Source organism: Symphodus melops (genome assembly GCF_947650265.1).
Source record: "Symphodus melops genome assembly, chromosome: 4".
In the NCBI taxonomy this organism is placed as follows: domain Eukaryota; kingdom Metazoa; phylum Chordata; class Actinopteri; order Labriformes; family Labridae; genus Symphodus; species Symphodus melops.
In genome coordinates, this window is record NC_136694.1 from 16,284,838 (window position 1) to 16,309,400 (window position 24,563).

General features: G+C 41.0%; 4 protein-coding genes across 5 annotated transcripts in view; 3 read left to right on the plus strand and 1 right to left on the minus strand.

The window, feature by feature from the left end:
- Positions 1–8,027, plus strand: part of LOC306822035 (potassium voltage-gated channel subfamily B member 1-like) — a 43,737-nt gene extending 35,710 nt beyond the window's left edge. The window contains exon 3 of the mRNA XM_079340749.1: positions 623–8,027. Within this exon, the coding sequence (XP_079196875.1) occupies positions 623–2,476 (1,854 nt within the window). The 3' untranslated portion in view covers positions 2,477–8,027. The remainder of the gene's footprint in view (positions 1–622) is intronic.
- A 640-nt stretch (positions 8,028–8,667) lies between these two features.
- LOC306822070 (retinol dehydrogenase 10-B-like) lies at positions 8,668–11,491 on the plus strand. Its single transcript, XM_079340800.1, has 5 exons — positions 8,668–9,338; positions 10,446–10,544; positions 10,643–10,788; positions 10,876–11,007; positions 11,135–11,491. The coding sequence occupies exons 1-5, from the start codon at positions 8,889–8,891 to the stop codon at positions 11,253–11,255; spliced, it is 948 nt and encodes a 315-aa protein (XP_079196926.1). The 5' UTR covers positions 8,668–8,888; the 3' UTR covers positions 11,256–11,491.
- eps8l3a (EPS8 signaling adaptor L3a) overlaps positions 9,779–24,563 on the plus strand; it is a 64,411-nt gene continuing 49,626 nt past the window's right edge. Inside the window, exon 1 of the mRNA XM_079340799.1 lies at positions 9,779–9,783. The gene's annotated coding sequence lies outside the window, so the exon portion shown is untranslated. The remainder of the gene's footprint in view (positions 9,784–24,563) is intronic.
- cse1l (CSE1 chromosome segregation 1-like (yeast)) lies at positions 11,582–24,069 on the minus strand. Of its 2 annotated transcripts, none has more exons than XM_079340791.1 (25): positions 23,955–24,069; positions 23,134–23,226; positions 22,862–23,004; positions 22,674–22,775; positions 22,435–22,580; positions 22,259–22,349; positions 22,045–22,152; positions 21,097–21,189; positions 20,834–21,001; positions 20,615–20,744; positions 20,417–20,482; positions 20,008–20,210; positions 19,802–19,886; positions 19,618–19,679; positions 19,385–19,521; positions 18,267–18,370; positions 18,067–18,164; positions 17,812–17,962; positions 17,507–17,715; positions 17,268–17,365; positions 17,083–17,168; positions 16,891–16,972; positions 15,953–16,099; positions 13,069–13,300; positions 11,582–12,197 (listed from the first exon to the last, which is right to left on the minus strand). In XM_079340791.1, the coding sequence occupies exons 2-25, from the start codon at positions 23,216–23,218 to the stop codon at positions 12,108–12,110; spliced, it is 2,916 nt and encodes a 971-aa protein (XP_079196917.1). In that variant the 5' UTR covers positions 23,219–23,226; positions 23,955–24,069; the 3' UTR covers positions 11,582–12,107. The 2 variants fall into 2 exon arrangements, with proteins under 2 accessions (XP_079196917.1, XP_079196918.1); XM_079340792.1 differs by having other exon boundaries at positions 23,134–23,229.

A 24,563-nucleotide genomic window follows, 5' to 3' on the forward strand; every position in this document is an offset into this window, starting at 1 on the left:
ATAAAACTATTGTTCTCCAGAAAGCAAACAGCTCTTGGGTGCACAGCACAGCCATACTTTCAGCTTGTCATTAATATCAACATGATTTCAGTGTTACTGTCATGCTATGCAATGTTAAAGCATAGATTAATCATGTCCCCCATCTCTGTTCAGCCTGTTGGCCAATTAGAACTCTACATAAAGTACAGATTAGGGTTGTATGAAAATCATTAACTAATCTGTCATAAATGATTTACAGGACAAATGAAAATGTTGGCCTACTGATGGGGATAAATTAAATGTCATACAATCATCAAGGTTATTAAGGGGATATAAGAGGAACATGAATTGCTGTTCTACATTTCAATGGAGTCCAACCACTAATTGTAGTCACTGAAAACGACAACTGTAAACCCCATGGTTCCACTTTTTGAAAGGTCCCAGTGAGTCATTGTCATCCTTGAAGTTTTCAGAAAATTCCTCATAATCCATCAAAAATAACTTCCAAACGTTTCCATTTTGGACAAATCAAAACTGCAATCCTTAAAATATGGTAAAGGATGGGTATACATAGCTGTGGTTTATTTCTTAGATCTACATATTTTTCAATATTCTTATTGTTGTTTTCTTCTATGTTTTCCAGATCCTTGCAATCATATCCATCCTCTTCATCGTCTTGTCCACTATTGCCTTGTCTCTGAACACCCTTCCAGAGCTGCAGGACACAGATGAGTTTGGCCAAACAACAGACAACCCACAGCTGGCTCATGTGGAAGCAGTATGCATCGCCTGGTTTACCATGGAGTATCTGCTTCGCTTCCTCTCCTCCCCTAACAAGTGGAAGTTTTTTAAGGGTCCTCTCAATATAATCGATCTGCTGGCTATTCTCCCCTACTATGTCACCATCTTCCTTACAGAATCAAACAAGAGTGTGCTGCAGTTTCAGAACGTCCGACGAGTAGTCCAGATCTTCAGGATCATGCGGATCTTGCGTATTTTGAAGCTGGCCCGTCACTCCACAGGTCTTCAGTCTCTGGGATTCACTCTTAGGAGGAGTTACAATGAACTAGGCCTGCTTATTCTTTTCTTGGCAATGGGCATAATGATATTCTCCAGTCTTGTGTTCTTTGCAGAAAAGGACGAAGAGGACACCAAGTTCAAAAGTATCCCTGCTTCCTTCTGGTGGGCAACCATTACGATGACAACAGTAGGTTATGGAGATATCTACCCAAAAACTCTCCTAGGAAAGATAGTTGGAGGATTGTGCTGCATTGCCGGGGTTCTGGTGATAGCCCTGCCTATCCCCATCATTGTGAATAACTTCTCTGAGTTCTACAAAGAACAAAAAAGGCAAGAGAAAGCCATTAAAAGGAGGGAAGCTCTGGAGAGGGCTAAAAGGAATGGTAGCATTGTCTCTATGAACATTAAAGATGCATTTGGCAACAATATAGAGCTCCTGGATGTAATGGTGGAAAATACAATTGAAAAGAATGATAAAGTGCATGGTAACCATGTGTCTCCTGCTCAACCCAAAGGAACATCCAAACTCAAGTTACAGATGAGCCCAAGCAGTCCGACCAAAACCATCGAACCAAGCTACCAAGAGCAAGCCAAGCCCTCAAGCAGCCCACAGCATCTCAGTGCACAGAAACTAGAGGAGGCATACAACAAGATGGCCAAGACCCAGTCACAACCCCACCTCAGCAGTAAGGACAAAGGGTCACAGTCCAAAGCAACGAGGCAGAGAACAGAAATTGAGATGAGAAGTATACCTGCTGAAGCCAACCTCAATCCAGCAGAGGTAGTTGCAGACATGAGGAGCGTGTCTAGCATTGACAGCTTCCTCAGTTGTGCCACAGACTTTCCTGAGAGCTCACGCTACACACAGAGCCCTGTCAGCAATATACCCGGGAAGGTCAGCACCAACCCAAGCCTGGAACCTACCTTGGAGAATGAGCACGAAGGATCTCAGGGTAACTGTACACCCCTGACAGGACACAGCACAAAATCCAGCCCCTGCCCTGACAGCCACAGGGGTCTGCACTTCAAAAACCCACCCAAAAGCCAACCACTCAAAGTCAACTTCAGAGCAAGAGAGGATTCAGGAACAGGGGTGCTTTCAGACAGCTCGTCAGTCCAAAGTCCAGAAGCATCCGTCTACACAACTGCCAGCAGCGGGACACCAAGCAAGAGCCCAGAATATTTACCACCAAGCATCTTCACATTCCATGATTCATCTATCAATACATTCATTGATGCTGACACTGATGAGGAGGATCACCTCCATGATGGCTCTGGCACCAACCCATCTCAAAGACTCTTGGAAAACACTAGCCCCAAGTTAAGCCATCACGCAGGCTTCCAGCAAGGGTCCAATCACACAGGGGACCTGCAGAGGAAGCTTGGGAACAACACTCTGCCAGCAGCAGTGCAGGAGAACCATGTGGCTCAGGAACTACATGCACTTCAGGGAGAGAAGAGTCACTATAAAGCTTAGAGGGTACAGTGAAGGTCCTCAAAAAAAAACATAAAAGGAAGTGCAAAACAAGAGGGGAAACAAGTTGGACTCAGCAAAACTGATCTTCCCCAAAAATATGAAAAGCACTAAAGACATTTATGAAACATGGTTCTCCCATGAGGTTGTTGTGGACATTGTGTGGGACTCTTTTTTCTTGCTCTCCCATCAGGGACTCGTGAATAACTGATCAAAGATGTTTTCAAATAGCAAAGAATGCTATTAATACATTTGTTTAAACCCAGATTACCATCCAATAATAACAGCCTAATTGTAGAAGTATATAATATCATTTTATAAGCAAACCCTATTTTTCTGACATTCCTGGATGCCATTGTTATGCCACTACAGCACAATCTGTCCATACAGTAGCAAACCATTATATTGCATTGAAGTTTAAAGAGACAATATTCCTTTATTTTCATGGTTGACAGTCTTAACTCATTGCATTTACAAGGCAAAGGTGAGTTTGGAAAATGTACAGAGTGCTCCCTTTAGCTTTTTTCCTTAGAACTGGCCTAAGTTTCACTTATGTTTGTGTTTTTTTACATGGGGAACAAAGAGAGGTTCAAGGACAGCACATATACATGTGTTTTCATTGGTTATCTTTCATCTTGAGTTCATTTAATGTGATGTTGTATTCTCTGTCTCTTGTCTAAAGTGTAAACTTGAGAATCAAGTGTTTCAGTCTGTAAAGTGTCGATATTTTTTTTTACTGCACAGAAAACAAAGAGACACTTTGAGGCTGCATCCTCCAGTGTCTTTCTTGTTACTGTTTTTCCCGACTGCAGACAAGAGAGAGCACCTTAACAAAAGAAAAATAGTTTATTCTGAACACAGAAGCAGATAAATCTTTATTTTTGTTTGTTTTATTGTTATTATTCTTATTGTTTATTAATGTCAGTATGTGTCCTGTAGCTTGGTGTAATCAGTTTTGGTCTAAGAAAAGTCTTGTGTTAGTTCAAAACTTTATCAAAAGTGTTCTTGAGGAATCCTCATTCCTATCGTAGCTGATAATCTGAACTTTGTATTACATAACAGTGTGTCATTATAGCTGGAGAGACAGCATTGAAGAAGCAAAGAAATTTTCTGTCTCTAAATTCCAGAGTGTGAATATTGTACATGTATAACTACAACAGTAGAATATTATACAAAACAACAAGTGTTGTTCAAGGTAAAGAATCCAAATAATTTATATTTTTAAGATATTTTCTGAAAGAATGGACCTTTAGAAAAAGATATTGTGCTAATGTCATAGTTTTGCATTTCAATATGAAGTACTGCATTATTTTGATAGAGTTGAATTCATTAGATGATAAACTGTAGTAGAAAACTGTAGTTTGCTACCGACTACTTGTAAATGTCTGTCCTTCTATCTTTTGTGCAATGTGAAGAACCAAAGACTTGTTCTTTCTGATGATGGTATAGTATATTTTATTGTTTTATTTGAAAATGAAAGCATTCATTTTCTTAACAGCAGAATCTCACGTATTTCAGGGAGCAATACTTGCTCATTTGGTACAAACATGTAAGCCGGGGGATTGCACAGATGCCAGGATTGGCCTCTGAAGAAGAAAGCTGATTACAGGGCTGAAAGGAGAGGAAACAGGGAAAACGTAGAGACAACACAACAGCACTTTATTTAACATTCATTTTGACAAACTAATTTGATTATATATACTAATACTATACTAATTTGACTGTGGAACTTGGCAAGTGGTTTTTGCCTCCGGACATCCAAAACATTATGCTTGAATTTACATGAAATCTCCAAAATTAAAGCCACCTCACAGCAATGTACAGCTCGCCTCTCTTACACTAAAGAAGGTACCTTTGGTATCTGTAGGTGACACTATTCTGCATCTTGCATTTCTTTAAGCACCCATATTCATACATACAGTGTGACTACTCTGGTAGTTGTCCATCAGGTGCTCTCATTCATCAAGCAAGCATGGTTTTTTAACATTCTTAAATTAACCACATATCCTGCAAGCATGCTACAAAGCATCTACTTTGTATTTGTATTTATTTAAGTATTTACTCTGTACTCAGTCTTTTAGTATTAGACCTAAAACGAATTAGATATTTCTGTGCCTTTGATTTAAACAGACGCTTGCAACACACACTGAATGTGTTGTTGTGTCCCGTCTGATGACAGTTCAACCGTCTGCACATGAAGTGGATAATCAAGCTGCCAGACTAATAGTGATTGTATATATCAACACCTCTGCTTCTCCTGTCTTTCCTCAACACAAATGCCCTGAAAACATTTGCATTAAAAGTCCTAATACACAACAACAAAAACAGGTACAGTCACTCAGCAGCGTCAACAACGACTGAGATGACACATTTTATGCAGTATGTAGCCCAATTTATAGCGACAGAGACCTTTAAGACTCAATAAGATATTGCAAATTGACATGCAGATGTGTTTAAATTTGTGTTTTATGCAGTAATTTTTATTCTTCTATCTCATACTTCCTCACCTGTGGCTCTTGTCCACTCAGGAAAAAACATTATATTGTGGGCCTTTTGATTGGTTACATAAGTGTTTTATATCCCTCCCCTGTTGTTATTGAGAGCTGCAAGACTGAACATGACTTCAGTAACTTACGCCTAAACCTAAAGGTGCTGCTGCATTGACGTGTGTGGTACCTTCAGCTCCCTGCTCCTGTGGAGGGAAAGTGTGAAATGTGATTGTAATAGGAACAACGCGTGTGACAGGTGAGGGCTGTCGGCTTTATCACACCTGACCGACGTCAGCAGCCCTTTCCTCCCGAACCCAAAGACCTCTTTGATAAAGACAAGATAATCACTCTACACATTATTTGTAAGCCCCTCTTTGTTTAAAGAAAAAGTAAGAGTGAAGCATCTCCTCAAGGCAGTAAACATGCTATCATAGCTTGTAAATGAGATTATTAAGAAAGATTGTGAGAACAGCACTTAAAAGTGAGTGTTTTGCATTATGATTCCTTTTTGCAGAATGACAGTGCAAAACCCTTTGGGTTTAGGCATCTGTTTGAGGATTTTTTTTTTTCCTTCATTTTTTTGGTTCTATAAATATCATCTTGGGCATGCAAAGGAAGAGACTAGGCCAACAGGAAAAAGGTTCAGTTACAGCGAAGACTTTGGGCAGACGTGGTCACGTGGCATTCTCAGCAACTAACTTTGTAACCAAAGGAATCTGTAAAAAAAAAAAAAAAAAAGGAAGCAATCATTGGTGTGTGGGATTTGTTGCAGTTGTGCTCATAACGCTGCATGGTGATGGGATAACAAATGTCAAACTTTGACCATATTGAAAAAAAAAAAATGAAACGCTAAAAACAGGATTAGTTTCAAAGTGGAAACTGCAGATTCATTAACATTCCACACACAACAGTCAGACATGCAGTAAACACTGACAAATATGGAATTAAGCCTCTCATCAAGGTAGACTTACGTCCTCCACATAAGCCATGCTAACATGGTCACTACTCTTTTTTTCTGATTGAAGAATGTTAATCAATTTTCTCTCTTCTTCTAACATCATCATTATTATTATTTAACTGCACTTTACTGACCATGCACATAAACTGTCTACATAAAAAGGTACATTTTGTTTTTATAGCAATTTACAAAAGCACACGATTTAATGTCATTTCTTTAAGCACAATAAGTCACAATAAAGGTTAAAGCCAATAAGACACATTTTCTGAATCTTTCCCCTTTCTTCAGGGAATCATCACCTCCACTCAGCTCACACTTGTCTGTACACTGCCCACACTGTTTCCGGGGAAATGTCTGTTTTGTAACGTTTCATACTTTGTACCAGTTAACTTTGTTAATTATGATCTTCGTGGTTCCTTGTTGTTGAACGCATGTAGCGCTATTAAACTTTGTTACACAGGACTTGTAAATACTATCTACAGTAAGAAGCTTTAGGACAAAGTCTGTGATCAGAGATTCTGGAGATATTTTACTGACTGATGCTTAATAAAAGTCAATAATCTAGAATTGGTGCAAAAAGTGTCACTTTATTACCCGTTCTGTTTTCTAAAAAAAAAAAAAAAAAAAAAACATGTATAAAACAACTGAATGCATGTTCTGGCTATGAAACACAGGGGAGCCTGAATGGAAATTGTGCACTGACAGTGTTGTTGTGAATGGTAAACTTGATGTCTGATACAACAGCACCCCCCAGTGTCTTAAATACAAAATACAGTGGACAGCTGACTCCACAGAATGATTTACATTAATGTTTTCATAAAGCAAAAGAAGAATCAAATAAGATGTTGACAAATGATGTTTAAGACAGACATTTGACAATGTAAAGCTACAGTAATGCTAACTCAAGGAGAAAGGTCTATAAAATATTATAATATTACTGTCATCATTTCTCATGGTGGCATCATCCTGTGTAGTGTTTTAGTATGATGAACCATCTGAAAACCATGAGATACTCTGCATAAAACGTTTGAAAAAGAAAGAGTCAACTGACACAAGCAGGAGGCAGCAAATATAATTTTTTGATTAGTTTAAGGTTATCAGGTGATCAACTCATTTATTGATTAAGGATTTGAGTTCTATCTAAGGGATATTTACATTTGTCAGGCAAAAGTACAATATAATAGCTGTTTACATCACATATTGATCTCTGATCACTATCCATACTCATAACACTGTTTTTTCTTTAATTTTAGAAACAATCTAAGTATGGTTTCTGTTTGTGGTCCTCTACATGTTTGTAATCCTCAGTAGCAGTTAATAATAGCAAAAGGTCCATCCAAAACATGCAGCACATTCCAGTTTGTTATGTTTCATTACGTCATACCTTCGTCATGAGCAAAACTCTGAAGAGGATTACATCACAGTCAATGCCAGTCACCACTTCAAGCTTTTTACAAGACAAAAACAGTTTTAACTCTCACCCGGAAAAACATCTGCAGGTGCAGCACTGACAAAGCAAAACCACTAAAGAATGGCCCTCAAGGACACTTGCATGTTCATATAATTAAGTAAGATGTCAAATATAAACTACAGAAGAAAGAGAGCTTACACTGATGTTAAAAGAAGAAAAGGAAAGAAGAATGTATATCAGGGATTTGTGCACACGTGCTCAAGGTTTATCACCTTAACATTTTAGTCAGAGTTGGATAATCCCACTCACATCATGGATCAGGAGAAACTGTCTTTAACGGATGAAAGGAATGTCTACTTAAAAATACGCTTGTGTAAAAGGAGTTCACTGTTAACTGTGGCTTTGGAGAATTTCTTACATAAGCTCTGAGTGAAAAAACAAAGATTTGATCTTTAGCAGACAGCACTAAAACAAATAGGGACAGAGTTTGAAAGTGTTTTTATGAAGATGAAATGTGATGTCATTTTTTTAAATACTTACTTTGTGTAAAAGAAAGGAGAATGCGCTTTACAGACTTTAACTGTATTACATATGTATTACTGCCACTTCAGATGTAAGGGTCAATAAAAGCACAAATGCAACTGTAACAAGAGCTATTTTCAGTTACATTCACCTTTTATTGACAGTGACACAATAAAAATTGTTCATGATTTAATGCTGATTTGGTTTTTCTTCATTAAGGTATGTTCATGCGCCAAAATTATTGCAAAATTGTCATAATTAATTTTGGCTCAGATTTCAATTCAATTAGCATAACTGGCCTTAATGTGTAAATTTAAGTGTGTGTGTGTGTGTTCAGGTTCCACTGGTCCTCAGGTTGTGACAGGCTGTGATGAATTTTGCAGCACAATTGTGTTTTCAATTTTAATTGTGTGTTCACTGCCAACCCCAGTCTATTCAAACCCAATCAATCTTAATTGTATTTGTATCGTGCCATCTCATTACAGAGTTGATCTTGAGACATTTTACAAACAGTGTTCACCAGAGTAACATCTTCTTAAAACTGGGAAACTGACTCGAAACTGGTAAATGTCCTCAAAATTATGATAATGCATTCACACGTAGAAATAACTCATGGGTTTGTAGAAGAAGTCTAGTAACGTGTTTGAACATAAGTATCTTAGCTTGCTCACCTGTTTAGTTACTTACACAATCAGTCTACATTTTACATTTTGGGATCTCATCTGTCTAATGTCTCACATCTTTACATTATAAAACGCACGTTATATATCCTGTCATAGGCTCTGGAGCTGTATGTTATGATAATCCCAGTCTGACTCCAGTAATGTGCACGTGTCACAGTAAATCTGCTCCTATAGGTCATCAACAAAAAAAAAGCCATTCTATTGGTGGCCAGCATCTCTCTGTTTCCTAATCCGGTACACACAAGTTATATAAAATGGTCATCCAATCCCACGCCACTCAGAAAAACAACTAGACCAGAGTTTGGTAGTCTGCTTGTGTGGCTCATCAGTTTCTCCTGCAGGCTGCAGCATCATGATTATTATAGTGGACCTGCTGCTAATGCTTATAGACCTAACGTACTCCATAGTGACAGCTGTAATCCAGACTTTTCTGCGGCCGCGATTGAAGTGCATAGACGGGGAGCTATGTCTGATAACAGGGGCCGGGGGCGCACTGGGTCGCCTGTTCGCCCTGGAGTTTGCCAAAGAGGGGGCGCATCTGGTGCTGTGGGACTGTAACACGGCTGCCAACGAGCAGACCGCTGAGCTGGCGCGCGAGCTGGGAGTAAAGGTGCACGCGTACACGGTGGACCTGTCGAAGCGCCAGAGCATCTACGAGGCGGCGGACATGGTGAGGGCGGAGGTTGGAGAAGTGTCCATACTTGTAAACAACGCGGGCGTGGTGGCCGGGCGGAGGCTGCTGGATTGTCCAGACGAGCTGCTGGAGAGGACTCTGCTTGTGAACTGTCACGCGCTGTTTTGGGTGAGACGTGGACGCACATACTTTTACGCACAGCCAACTGAAACTGAAAAACTCTATATTTGCTTGTTAGAGCCAAACTACGCAGCCTGTCATGAATTACATAACTTGAATTCACAGTGCCCCCCCTGCTCTCTCAGCTTAGTATTTGTGCACTGATGTGTGAAGGGTTCAGATGTGAGCTGGTGCGTCACACTTCGCCTACAGTCTGTCCCTGTGCCTGTTTAATGTGTTCATGAGGTTACAAGCAGGTGGTCGTCCACTAATCCGCTAAATAACAGGAGCTCACGCAAGCCCACCAGTTAAAACAGCACGTGAGTCTGCCCTTGGCTCGAGCCTCTTAAAAATCTCAGTTCCACGCTCGTGTAATAAAAAAGGGGAAGCTTATCAGCTTTATGAATGATATCAACAACAGACACAGCCTTTAGTGGACAGGGGTCAATTTACTGTTCTTCACTGCATTATTGGTATCACAATGTCATCCCACATATTACCATTTTCTTTGGTCTATGTTTCTTCACTGCATCTGATTTCCCTTTGATATGGCCCAGTCTCAAGGGGGTCCTGAGTGGGCTTTTGAACCTACAATCCCTCTCTGCAAGACACGGCATAAAAAGCCTTTCAACGAAAACAAAGTCTGTCAAATCATAACAAACTAGGATAACTGGGATTTCATTGAGGGGTCAAGGATCCTGTTGTTCATCCAGCTTTGGCCATGACGCCACAAGCAATCTTACTGACTCAAGGAGGGACCTGCTGCACATTTGGTGTAGAAACTATGACACAACCTACAGTAATTAAAACAGGCCAACGTCATTTCAGCTGTTAACAAAGAGCTTATTAACAGATTTTAATACTGAAGAACAAATGTAAACAAAGTAATTGACAATGAGTTTAGATTTAAGGCAAACGATTCTGCAAGTTTAAACAACTTTTGGTAAAGTCTTTTTCAATCAGAAGTATCACATCATTGGTTGTTTTCTTATCGGATTTCAATTCCATCGAATGTTTTTGAAAACATACTGGGGCTTTTAAAGTTGTCTCAAGGTGCCTTCTTTATTTCTGTAAAAGGCACTGAAATTCTCCTTCTAATCTAATCCCACCCAACAGATGACAAAGGCCTTCCTGCCTCAGATGAAAGCAAAAAACTGTGGTCACATAGTAACTGTTGCCAGTGCCCTCGGCCTCTTCAGCACTGCATGTGTGGAGGTGAGTTCAATGTTTGAAGAGTTCGTCAACACAATTCAATCCGAGAGAAGATTTCAAAACAGAACACTCTGTTGATGTCCTTTGCTCTCTTCCTACAGGATTACTGTGCTAGTAAATATGGAGCCGTCGGTTTTCACGAGTCACTGACACACGAGCTGCTAGCTGAGAACCTGGGTGGTATCAAAACCACTTTGGTCTGCCCTTATATTGTAGACACAGGGATGTTTGCAGGCTGTGAAATCAGGTGAGATGCCACTCTATTTCTGGTTGTAACATCAAGGGAAAGAGGGGGATAGATTTTCTACATTTTCATTTATTTATAATCCAACAGAAAGGAGATTCGGAGTTTGATTCCACCTCTGGAGCCCCTCTACACTGTTCAGCAGTCTATGAAAGCCATTTTAGGTGAACAGCAGATGATTTGCATTCCTCGCCTTATGTACATCCCCTTCCTCACACGAGCGTAAGTATTGATCCTTCTGTCCTTTTCGAACATGTACAGTGTAAACTCTTTCACCCACTACAGAGGTATGGCTAAGACTTATTCATGAGTAATAGTCATTTCCATCTTGATCTCTTTGCTTCTCTAGATTACTTCCTTGGGATGCAAATGTGGCAACATATCGCTTCATGGGAGGTGACAAATGCATGCTACCCTTCATCAAGAATGTTGAACTGAAGACCGCCAACGGCCTTATCAAATCCTCCTGAGGACCTTGTTTTGAATCTTATTCATTTCTGCACCAACAAAGACCAAAGGCTTACACTGTATTATTACATGATGTCATCTGAAGGGAAAGCCCACACTCTTAAGAGGGACCGTTAATGATGGCTGTGTTCCCTCTTATGTTGTATTGCATGCATGTTGTCATTTTTGGTTATAAATAATCATATATAAAAAAAAACATCTTATTCAACAGAATTTCTTCTCATTGATTCACCTTCAAACTACAGGCCAAAGAAACGTCAGATTTACAAACCCAGATATCTTCATCTAAATACAGCACGGAGGAAAGAGACAGCAAACATGACCGATCTATACAAGTGCCTCTTTTTATTCACATGGACAAACAGTGCAGAAACAAAGACCAGACGTGAACAAACCGACAGGAAACATGCAACAGGAAAAAAAAGAAAGTAGGAAGCAATATGTCTGAACCACAGACTTAATTATCATAAAAATGAATTCAAACATACAAAAGAAGCGCTAAAGAAATCCCTCCCATGTGATTCAGATGTTCAATGGTACTGCAGTTATTGAAATAAACTGAATGTATGATACGTTGATATCCAAATCCTTTGTTTGTCTCGCCACACAACAAACAAAAGGCCCTAATGCAATACAGCAAAAGTTAAGACAGACTTTGTTCATGTCTCTAAAAACCCTTAAAAAAAACTTTCATTAGACATCACAGCATCGAATTCAGGCCAAATCACAACTTCTCCAGTAATCTGTCAAGTTCAGCAGTCGCGGGTCTGTCAAGTGACCTGAGGTCACTGTGGCTTCTTCTGCAACATGTCGAGGGCTCTTTTTTTTTTTTTGTAAGTGACCATTGTTCAGTTTCAAACCAACTGCACAGTGGCTGCTTGTAAATATCCCTGCAGGTACTGGAGGGCTTCCGCATTCAGACTGGTGGTCAGCATCGATGGAACCTGCATTTTAAACATGAAACAAGAATCACTGATTTGCTTGGTTTGTTGTCCCATCATCTGCAGCAGAGTACAGTTCTAATCCAGCAGGCGGCAGTGTTGGGCACGAAATGAGTTACCGCAATATAAAAATAACTAAATATTTTCCCTTCAACCTTCATTTTAATGGTCACATTATTTAGTGTTACTGTGGCAGCATTGTGCTGTGACAACGCTCACATTTTAAATAACGCTGCACGGCATTTTCAATATGTTGGTTTTCTACCAATTAGATCTCTGAAGGAAACGATATGAAGCTTGTTGTCGTCAACATACTCAGTCGATTGTACATGGTCCCTTTACAAATAAGTTAAATGAATGAATTAGTCCGGCTTACAGACAGAGGGACAGGCGGACTATTTTAATCAAGCCGGCTGTTTAAATGGAGAGTCTCCTCCCTGGTCTGCAGACTTGTCCCTCTGTTGATCCGGGGTCTCTATCTGCAGCACTCGGCTCTCCAGATGCATTTTGTCGTTTAGCTCGGTACTTTGTTGACATTTTCATTCCTGCGCATAAACTATATTCCTCTCGTTTAACTTGAACAAGGGAAGATAATGTTGGTGTTGTCCTCGACACAACGATCATCTCTCTGTATCTGTGAGACGTTCTTTACTCCCAGGATGCTACTGTGCTGACGTGCGTCACCTCGCCCGCCTGATGTAGGCTGTTTGCGATAAAGCAACGAGTTGCAAATGGAAACAAGCTCATTTGTTACTAGTTACTGCCAATAGTAGTGGGGTTCCTTAGTAACGTGTTATTCCCAACACTGCCAGGCAGTAATCGGAATTTTAGTCCCATTAAAGCACAGATCATGGGTTTAAACAGCTTAACCTACCCGTCCTGGACAGGCCGTAGAAAGCTTGTAGAGTGACTGAGCCAGAAGGATCTTTGGATTGCCGACAGCGTCTCCAATCGGGTCGTGCTCCTTCTTCCCTGCAAAGGCCAGCTGTGAGAACGCTGTCTGATAGCCAGGTGTGTCTTCAATGTCGATGAAGTGCTCGTCGTCGGGGATGCTGTCGTCTTCTGGCAACTCAAACAGACCAATGAGAGCCTGAAGCAGAGGGGTCCTGAAAAGACACATTCAGACCGAAATGAATGGAACTTAAGTTTAATTCAAAACAACAGATTTAATCAACAGCCTTGCTCCTATGTGTGGTATTATGCAGGGGCTGGAACCATATAACAGTTCCAGTTACAGCCCTGCCCCTCCACAGTGCATGCTCACCACACCTCTGACTTCATTTAACTACGTTTACCATTTCATTATTCTTAATAATGATTAATATATCTTTAAATCTAAACTTTTATGATGCTCCTGTTCAGGCATTCAGGAGCGGTTGGAGCTTGTTGTCTCTAAACCAGAAAGTTAAGGGTTTGATCCCCAACTGCTGCAGCAACATGTTCGACGTGTCCTTAGGCATCAGGCCTCAGACATTCGATCCAAAAATGGATTCCGTTGCTTTTTTGGTGTCATGGGATCAGTTAATTGTGATGGTCTCACTACATAGAAACAACTACTGTCAGTGTGTGAATGAGTAGGCGTGCCACGCAATGTTATTATGTATATACCGTAAATTCCGTACTATTGAGCGCACCTGGATATAAGCCGCACCGGCTAAAAATAAGTACCGTAAATTCCGTACTATTGAGCGCACCTGGATATAAGCCGCACCGGCTAAAAATAAGTAAATAAATGTATTTGTACATATATAAGCCGCACTTGATTATAAGCCGCTGGTGTCCACGCTATAACAAGAGCTATTTACACAGACGTAGGCTACCGGTAACATCCGCAAATACTGTAGCGTCCGTACGGACGTTAAAGGACGACGAGAGCGTTCAAATAATAACTTTTAATAACCCGATCACTGTCGGCCGTGACCACGCCGTTTACAGCAGAGAGCAACACATAACTTGCCGTAACAATCCAACTCTCTCCCCCAGCGTTCTCTCATACAGCCACTCAACACGTTCTCGCTGGTGCATTCACTGACTCTCCACATAATCGGAATTATGAACACATTATCAACTACTGACTTTACAACATGAACCGTTACAATACGAAGCCTAACCGACGGTGTCTGTAACACGGCTGATGAAAAAGATGACCGTAATATATTTCACAAGAAAAAGTCCATCCATTCACTGCCTCAGAATGACTTCATCACTCACTTCCTCAGTCTCTGTTGTCGCTGTCAGTGTCATCTTAACGTGCAGCAGCTCTGTTAGCTTCTTTGACAGCCAGGTCGATCGCCTTTAACTTGAAAGCTGCATCATATGTATTTCTCCGTGTGTTTTCCATCATGAGGGTGCGTGCATGAAGCGCAAAATGACTGATATTAAGATCCGACGTGACGAAGTCAAATGTTTTTGCGGCAGAAGTTCATTGTCCCCCATAAAAAATCCATGCATTAGCCGCACCGGAGTAGAAGCCGCAGTGCTCGAAGTGTGAGAAAAAAGTAGCGGCTTATAGTCCGGAATTTACGGTAAATAAATGTATTTGTACATATATAAGCCGCACTTGATTATAAGCCGCAGGTGTCCACGCTATAACAAGAGCTATTTACACAGACGTAGGCTACCGGTAACATCTGCAAATACTGTAGCGTCCGTACGGACGTTAAAGGACGACGAGAGCGTTCAAATAATAACTTAATAACCCGGTCACTGTCGGCCGTGACCACGCCGTTTACAGCAGAGAGCAACACATAACTTGCCGTAACAATCCAACTCTCTCTCCCAGCGTTCTCTCATACAGCCACTCAACACGTTCTCGCTGGTGCATTCACTGACTCTCCACATAATCGGAATTATGAACACATTATCAACTACTGACTTTACAACATGAACCGTTACAATACGAAGCCTAGCCGACGGTGTCTGTAACACGGCTGATGAAAAAGATGACCGTAATATATTTCACAAGAAAAAGTCCATCCATTCACTGCCTCAGAATGACTTCATTACTCACTTCCTCAGTCTCTGTTGTCGCTGTCAGTGTCATCTTAACGTGCAGCAGCTCTGTTAGCTTCTTTGACAGCCAGGTCGATCGCCTTTAACTTGAAAGCTACATCATATGTATTTCTCCGTGTGTTTTCCATCATGAGGGTGCGTGCATGAAGCGCAAAATGACTGATATTAAGATCCGACGTGACGAAGTCAAATGTTTTTGCGGCAGAAGCTCATTGTCCCCCATAAAAAATCCATGCATTAGCCGCACCGGAGTAGAAGCCGCAGTGCTCGAAGTGTGGGAAAAAAGTAGCGGCTTATAGTCCGGAATTTACGGTAAGCTTCATCCATTAACTGTCCTTTGTTTTCTGGAGCGGTCTGTAAAGATGACCACTCTCTGTGCAGTAAAATGTTTTTCTTTTCGTCTTTAATTTCGTAGCCGTTATCTATCACGCATGGACCACCCGCTCCTCTCAAACGAGCGTGTCCTCATCTCCCCGTTCTAACTCAACGGGGCTCGACTGAGCAAGACAGGACGCTGCAGGAAATGCTGTAAGAAAGTGTCAAGTGAACAAGCAGATCTAGAAAAAAGAAAAGATAAATGGATTCATACAACGCTGACTAGACAGAGGGGATTTGATGAAGTATTCAGACATGCTTTAGTGCCATCGAAAATTATAGACCTCTAACAAGGAACCCTGTGACAGCACACGTCTCAGTGATGGATGGCAAGAAAGTCTAATGCAACCTCAGTACGAGACTAAACTCACCAGAGTTTAGTGTACTCGGTGTCCATCATGGAAGGACATTCAGTCAGGATTTTTATAATACCGACAGCACAGATCTTCTTTTCTACTGGTCCAGAAACCTTCTGAACCTCTGGAATTATGATTTTCTCCAACACCATACCAAACATTCTGCAAGCCAGAAAGGAAGAGAAGTACTATTAGACATTTTCATGAGGGTAGTTTATACACGTAGATGAAATACAATGAGGGCCAGTCAAAGGAGAAACAGAGCAGGCAGGAGCAATAAAGGAGCCAATGCTTCCTTTGCTTAGGCATATACACTGAACTGTATAAAACAAGAAAGTAGTCTCAGCGACATGCCCCACTGGTTTCTGAGGCCAAACGATGGCAGAAGCCTGGAATGTATATCTCTACCCAACTTTCCATCATTCAAGTAATGTTAGCGTTAAGGCGAGCTTCAGTCCCCCTGGTAACATTACAATGAGCCCACCTTTATATATGAAATGTACACATGATTTTCTTTTCTTACATTTTTGTTTCACAAATTTCTGTTGACCTGCACCGTCTGTTTTCTGCTCTACTGTTGAATTTACTCCAGAGGACAATCTTTTTCTTCTTTTTTTTTTAATAAATTACCTTTAATATAATCAAAATGGATCCGTTGTATAAAAAATAATAATAATTTACCCTTATAACCTTATTATACAAAATCAAGCCACTGGTGTCATGTTTTAGGGGGATTTAGAAACACCTTCCTTCTCACAGTTGAACTGGGTCACCCCTGAAATCCATTTTAACTGCTATGAATCCAAGTTGACCACATCACAAAGCGCCACCTTGAAAGCTTTTAGGAGCCGAGTGTGTGATACACACAAAACTCTAAATAACAGCAGTCGCTTATGTATTTATAAACGTTCCCTCTGTCAACATCTTGTGGCTTCTTCAGAAAGTGCACTTACTTTGGCTGGATGCTGTCAAAAATCTCCTGAAGTGCAATAGCTCCATATTTAACACAGTACAAGTTGATAAACACCAAGAAACCTGAGAGAGACAGAACAGCAGAGAAAACGTTGGACACAACTCACAAGGAACAAGGGGAACATGTCTAGTGTTGCACAGGATAACAGATGTAAACTGACAACGGAACTAACTTTTGATGAACTTTGTGGTTTTGGAGCTTTGCAGCCTCTGGAAGAGCAAAATGAAGATCTGTTTCCTGTAATGAGCGATCGAGTCTCTGAAAAAGGAAAGATTAGGCATGTCAAAGAAGACAGAACGCATTTAAGACTTCTGCCAATTCAATTTCACAACTCACAGCTTAAGTAAATGGACTCACGGGGACATGTGCTCGATGATGCTGTTGAGAAGGTAAAAACCTTGGTGGTCATTGGCCTTCGAAGCGAGGAGTTTTTGGAAAACTCCGAGCAAACCAGGCTGAGAGGGAGAGCAAAACAAATGTCATCTTACTGGTGACAGAATGAACCACTCACAACAAGAGGAAAGTGGATTGATACAATAAAAGATAGATGCAGCTGCACATGACCATTTTCTCTGTGGTAGACTTTCACCACTCACTATTTTATCTGCAGCAGAGCTGGCAATAGTGGCCCCTCCCTTCTCCAGGTAAGCCTGAAGCAGGCGCACCAGAGGGGGGATGTTTCCTGTCCGCTCCCACAGCACCGGCTGCAGCAGGTGAGGGAACAAGCCCATGTAGGTCGAGGGAATAGAGTTGGAGTGGATCTCTAGGAGGAGCGACATCACCTGGAACACGTATGGAAGGAACTCTACAAACACAGGACAGAAGCAGGAAGAATTGAGTATTCACCAGCAGAGTCACAAAAAAAAAAAAAAACTATGGTGTTTGTTCCCCGTTTACTAACCCTGAACATCGTTCTGAAGGATCTCGGTGAAAACGGGGAAGAGGGCTTCCTCGAAGCTGCCGACTGTGGCGGGGTTGGCCTTGCAGGTGATCCGGACAGAAAGGCACAACGACTCAAACAAGTAGTGGTTAAAATGAGGCTTGCTCGGATTCTAAAAGTAGATGACAGATGTCAGATTAGTTGAAGTTGTGTCCCTCTCAACAAGGCAGCATCTTGGTGACTACATCGGTATCCATCAGAGAGTCTGTGTGTTACCTTGCTGACTGAGAGGAGCTTTTGAGTGAGCTGACCAATCAGAAGGGGAATGTAGGGAACAATGGTGTCCTGCAGCAGGGAGAAGCTGCGCATGATGGCTTTAAAATACAAAAAAAAATTAAAATTAAAATGAGGCTACTTAAAATAAGTCAAGTTGGAGCATTGATGGGGAGTGTTGACATCATGGAGGACAGGTTTACCTTTCATGATGTATTCATTTTCTTCAGAGCCAGGTACAGTAAGTGCCTTAAACAGGTTGTTCAGCAGCTGTTCAGTAAAGGGGGCCATCTCTGCAGGACTGATCCTGATAAGTTGGACAAAAGGAGGACAATAGGTGAACATGGATTTTCTTTGCCTTGTTGTCGATCAGTTAATGTAAACCCTGTGACGAAGAGAGCTGTTACCAGCGACTGACGGAGAAACACAGAGTACAGCTGATCCCTTTACAGAAGGTTCAACAAAAAGGCTTTCTTCACAACATTTAGGATGGGTTACAAATTAAAAGCATGCGAATAAAGATTGTACTTAGAAAATTGACACTTTCACCCAATCGGTTAAAATAGACAACTCGTCCATCTTTACCGCTTTTTTACAGCATTACACAATATAATTCCCAAACCATTGAAATGTGAAAGCAGTCACAACTGTTCTTAAATTCTTTCTTCCCCAAAATCAGTTCAGCGATAAGATGTGACAAAACTTTCTTTCTTTTTTTTAAATAAAAAGAATGTGCAACATTTTACACATAAATATCTCTCTGACGTGTTTACATCAGGTTTACTTTGACAAGATGCCGACCAGCTCATCCTCTGAGTGTACAAAAGTTGTTTAATTGAGGGACTATAGTAAAATAAATTAAAAAAATGAATAACTTGTGTACTCACTGCTTATTTGAATGTCACGTAAGAGTTTTGCGATCACGGTCAGTCCGTCTAAATTTACATGCAACGTGAAGCCATGAGCTAACGAAAGAGCGCTACCATTAGTCTGCTAACACAGCAGCTCAAGCAAAGGACAATTCTGTCGGCCGCTTGCCCTTAGTGCTCAACAATTTGATAACTACTTTGTGTAAACTCAAGAGGAGAGAGGTTTGTTTTTGGTGTCATGCTGGTGTTCAAGGGCGACATCCAGTAGATCATAAAGTCGCACATTCTTCCTTTAAAAATCTAAAACAAATCGTCCATGCTGCTCCAAATATTCCTATAAGGTCACGTACAATTACTGCAAAAACTTCACGTTGGAGAAAAACAATGAAGCTGATTGGCAATACTATACTGAATAGCAATGTCCCTTTTGTTAAACCACTCTTCATACTAACAGTGTGGTGTTATTGGGGCCTCTCATTGTGAACAGCCTCTCCAGAGCGTGGGCAGCGTAAGTGTGCTCCACTGTGCTCACTGCCTGCAGATGAGTGATCAGCAGAGGAACTGCCTGCAGGAGCTGATCCTTCGGAAGCTGGAGGAAATAAACAGAAGGGGAGAGCTGTGATGAATTCAGTTTAACATTTTGAAAGTCAATTAATAGTGAGGGAGGGGGAACTCGACTCCTTACCTGACTTCTGAAGATCATGACATACTTGATGGCATCTGCCTTCAGCACAGGAAACTCATTGACTACAAATCACAGTAACAGGCTGAATGTTATTATCTGTCTGTCTGTTTGTGAGCCAGCTGTCGTAACACATCATTTGTTATGTGCATCTGAAGTACACTGAGAACTGAGACAGTGTTCTTACCATTGGGCGATTTTAAGTCGGTGAGAATGTGGTTCACAAAGAATTCATTCAGATTGACTAACTCGTTGGCTTGTGTGATCCCATGCTGGTGAAACAGACAATGGGAAGGCTGAGTACATCATTCTGTTTATGAGAAAACTCTCATTTATATTTTTGTTGCGGTCACATTTTCATTTCACACACTTAAAAATCAAAGTCGATCATACCTTCTGTGTCTGTGCTTTAGATGCCAGGGATGTGACCAAATAGATGGCAGCGTCTTTATGTTTCCAGTTCTCTCCGGGGTTCTGGGCGTAGTCTGACAGCATGGAGCTCACGTAGCCAGAGAAGATGGCTGTGACAGGACCCTCGAAAAACTTACAAAGGCCTCTCACCAAGTCACAGGCCGCCCTACGGCGAGTGTCGATGTCTGAGGAACGACAACGTACCCATTAAATGCCATTGGCTTACTTCTGTTAACCTTCAGCTTGGCAGAAGATCTACTGAAATCTTATATTCAGGATACAAACTCAAAAACAATGACTATGCATATGAAGCTTGACATCCCTTCCTGCCTGGACAGAGACTCTTAAGTTGATGTAAACCATTTACATGAGCGATAATCTAAATCTTTACCCGATCCTTCGAGGTCTCTTCTGATGTATTCTTCAGAGTTATCTTCAAAGGCCTCCTCATCGGCACCTAAAATCGACCATTACAAACAGGATGGTTCGTTTTAACACAGTGTGCAAGTACGACGTCTGTGTTCAAGCAACTGCAGACGACACTTCCATGAGCTCGGCGAATGACTGAGAGCAGAAAGCGTCTACTCACTTCTGAACTCCATGTTGGGCACAATGACCTTCTCACAAATACTAGTGAGTGTATTCTGGTCCTCAAATAGATGCTTGTAGTGTGGTCTTTCACAGACGGATGCCAAGAACTGGATTGCATTGCTTACCAGCTAGAACACAGATGAGGTGTATTGTCGGTACAGGGGAGAGAGAACTTCAGCAACGAAAGACAGAAACGTATTCAGATCAGTGAACTCACCAAGTCATATTTCACCTCCTGTCCCGTGGAAACTAAGAGGTTCCAGATAGCTGTGACAAAGCGCGGCAGGTATGGCTGGAATTCTTCATCGTACTTCTGAGCATAAAGAGCGGCGTTGTCACAGATCTGAGACTTCAGCAGCTCGAGAAGACCCGCCTCCTCTTCATCCTATAAAAGAAATGATAAACGCGTACAAGTGTTACAGAACTCGATGTGACACAGCAGGGTTCAAAATGCATCACGGGAGAGAAGTTTAAACTCACGTTCGTCTGTAAGAGTTTATTATCCAACGTCAGTAAGCCGTGGAAATTTGTCATCCAGGTTTCCATGTTGTCTTCAAAGAACTCTGGAAGATCCTGTGGAAAAGATGAACATATTTTTCTATTGCTGAGAGACGTTCTTTGAAGGGTGTGTGAATGTTCAAGGCCAGTAGGGACGATGCGTTTCACCGGTTGAATGATAAACTAGGTTTTCTATTCTATTATTGCAGGAAGGTTGATGGAAAATACGTTTTGGTGACACCAGCTTAATGTGCCATCCTTATCGAGCTACGCTACATTAGCTTTACTGTGGCAAAGGAACACTGTTTCAAAGCTTTGTATCCACCTGAAGACACGAGTGAGGTCTGCTGTGTAGGAGAATTTAGGATACGTTAGGAATAAACACAAAGTTATTAAACACGGCTGAGCATGTCAGCTTATGTCTCAAAGAAATGTAAAGACAAGAGGTGTTGGGAAAACTCCATGGCACCTCTCAATGATAGTTTAAATGTCCAACAAATGATATGCTATAATCTGACTGAATGCAACTGACCATTATGTAGGGCTCTTTCTGACTCAAGATCAAATTTAGATTTGATATTAAATTTCAGAGCTTCAGATGCTGTGGTAAAAAAACGATTGTTTTTCTGACAGTTGGCGTAATGTGCGTCGTACTCATATTCACTTGTAAGATCCACCACACGGTGAACCTCAACCTAACTGCTGACCGCGAAGTCAGCTGATGAGTCAATCGCAGTGGATGGAACCTGAGAAGCTTATAAAGCTAACAGCTCCTGTTCAAATGGCTCTTGCCAACTTTGAGTTACAGCAGCGCAGAGGGAGGCAGTGTTGCCAGCAGACTGGATTTGTATTGTCCCCTCTCCAAATGCCCGCCAACGGTCGGGGATCCAACTGCCCAAAAGCCTGAAGAGTATGAAACAGATTAACCACCTGGAAGTTAAGACTGTAGAACAGCTTGGAGATGAGTGTGAGTGAAGAGAAGAGGACCTTCAAGGCATTAACGTCTGTAGCGTGAGTCTGACACAGCTCAATAGTCGCCTGCAATAAAGAGGGTATAAACATTTATACATGGTAAGATGATATAAAGCAACTGATATACTTTACTGTAAGTGTGGTGGTAATTGAACTGCATGCCGTTACAAACCTTAAATAGCTCTGTCAGAGGAAGGGCAAATGTGTCCAGTACTAGTTTAATTTCTGACCAAAGCTCATTTGACTTGAACTCGTGGCGGTACCTAAAAAAGAAAAAAAAAGAAAAAAAATCATGCAAGAGAATAATTTCTGCTTGAATCTTATAAACCATACAAATTCGAGTTCTACCTCTTGAAGAGAGAATGTGCTGTACGAAGCACACCGTTGATGATGTGGAAATCTCCACTTCTGAAGCGGGTCACCATTTCAGTAAGCAGGTCCGGCCATTTCTGAGGGAAGTCCTCCCGTCCTATTATACTGATGGCATCACTCAACTGTTGAAATTAAAACAACGGGGAAAAAAGTGGGCCTGGTTGTCATATTTGAAAATAAGCACAGTCAAGGCATTGTGAACTAAGAGGATGTACCTGTTTCTGAATCTGTTCTGGGCTGCTCAGCATCAAATTTACAATGTTTGCTTTAATGGCTGTTCGGTCTGGATCTGAAACTTTGTTTGGCTCATCTTCAACCTTTGAGTAAACATCACAAGAATCAGTTCATGTCACATGTTACTTTAAGGTTCACAGGTTTTCTGTAGAGGACGAGGAAGACTTACGATGCGCCAGTTTCTTTTGATGTAATTCTTGAAGGTAACAGCAGCGCAGACACGAATCACATTGTCTTGAGACTTCTCCACAAGAGTTAGCAGTAATAAGGGGTAGTTCTGGTTTCCCTCCACAGATTCAAGAAACTTTTCCGCTGAGAAGGAAAACATACATAATGAAAAAAAATCTGAGCTATTTCTATCAAGAAACAGTTTTACTGAAGTTAACTGTATATTTTATTAATCTTAACTGAAGCTAAAGCTGTGCCATTAAGCTGCCTTACCTGGACGTCTGACAGCTGGGTCTGGGTCCAGTGTTTTCCTCATGAAGTCAGTGAGACTTTGGAGGTTAGCATCATTTAGTTCCATGCTGGTATCTGCTAAAGACAGAGCTCATTAACAATGAGATTTACATGTTAATAGGTATATTATCTAATTGTGAAATCATTCTTTACGTAGATTAAACCTGAAACATTGGTCGTTTCTAAAAGACCACCGTAGATAGATGTTACCTGGTGTTTGCTTAGTTAAATGTTCAAGTCATCGGCGTTGTGATTAACATAATATTGTGTCACTGCTCGATCTACAAGTCAAACCCGAGATCACATCTTTGATAGTTTCAGTCACACATGCATCCTGCCTCCAACATTAGCTTCCTAGCAGCTAGCTTAGCTAGAGAGGCTACATCGCCTTGATTTGGCATTAGCTCGTTTAGCCTCGCTGACAGCAGATCTGTTTGTTAGTCCACTGTGTATGCTAGCTGCAGAGAGGTTGTCTACTCTTCTACAAGTTAATACGCACATGGTTGTTGAGCTAATTATATGAAGTGTCACAGAAGTCTATCATTTGGTCCAATGTCCTAAAATAAAAACTTAACATACAATAATAGTTAAGGCGGTATAGAAAGCAGTATGACAACTCCAGCGAATAGACTGATCCAGCCACCGGTGTCCTATACTGCTAGTGTTAGCATGAGCGTGCTAATATGTTTTTGCTAACCATAAAGTTAGCCGATTTGCGTGTTTTTCATGCTTTGCGATTCAATTAACACGTCTGGATCGAACAGGACGGAACGTATGAGTAATGCAGCAGTTTTAGATCTTACCTTTACAGGAAATGTTAAATCAGAGTGGGATGGACAGGTAATGTGAACCGTTCAGACCTGCTCGTGCCAGCTTTCAAACGTCTGGAGCGAAAGGAACTGCGCGGTCAGTGCAACGCGCATGCGCAGATGTTAGGGAGTAAGTTGTAGGATACGCCCCCTTTATAACTTTTTCTTGCAGGCCAAAATTTTGTATACATCTCTCTCTCTCTCTATATATATATATATATGAAACAAGTCAAATAAAATGACTAAATATATGTATACTTTTTAATGTGTGTACACATATATTTTTAAGTTTTTTTTAAAAATCACACTTAACCGCACTTTTTAAAGCACACTTAATTTAAATTTTAACTACGTTTCGCAGCGACCTCTAGCATCATCCCTCCCTGCTTTCCGACGGTGGGAGTAGGAGGCAGACGGGACTCGCGTGAGGTCACGCTAAAAATATATGGATATATGTATACATACATATATATATATATATATTTTTTTTTAAATCAAACACAAAATCTTGACACTTCTGTTTTAATAACTGTGTCTCAATAGTGACACACGAGGGTGTATACAAATATACTTTATTTGAATTTTAACTATGTTTTGCCAGAT

Coding starts and splice junctions, on each gene's coding strand:
- LOC306822070 (XM_079340800.1), top strand. CDS start 8,889: ATGATTATTATAGTGGACCTGCTGCTAATGCTTATAGACCTAACGTAC. Junction 10,545..10,642: donor TCAGCACTGCATGTGTGGAG/GTGAGTTCAATG, acceptor CTCTTCCTACAG/GATTACTGTGCTAGTAAATA. Junction 11,008..11,134: donor ATCCCCTTCCTCACACGAGC/GTAAGTATTGAT, acceptor TTGCTTCTCTAG/ATTACTTCCTTGGGATGCAA.
- cse1l (XM_079340791.1), bottom strand. CDS start 23,218: ATGGAACTAAATGATGCTAACCTCCAAAGTCTCACTGACTTCATGAGG. Junction 22,153..22,258: donor CTCTGACAGAGCTATTTAAG/GTTTGTAACGGC, acceptor TCTTTATTGCAG/GCGACTATTGAGCTGTGTCA. Junction 16,973..17,082: donor AACCACAAAGTTCATCAAAA/GTTAGTTCCGTT, acceptor TGTCTCTCTCAG/GTTTCTTGGTGTTTATCAAC.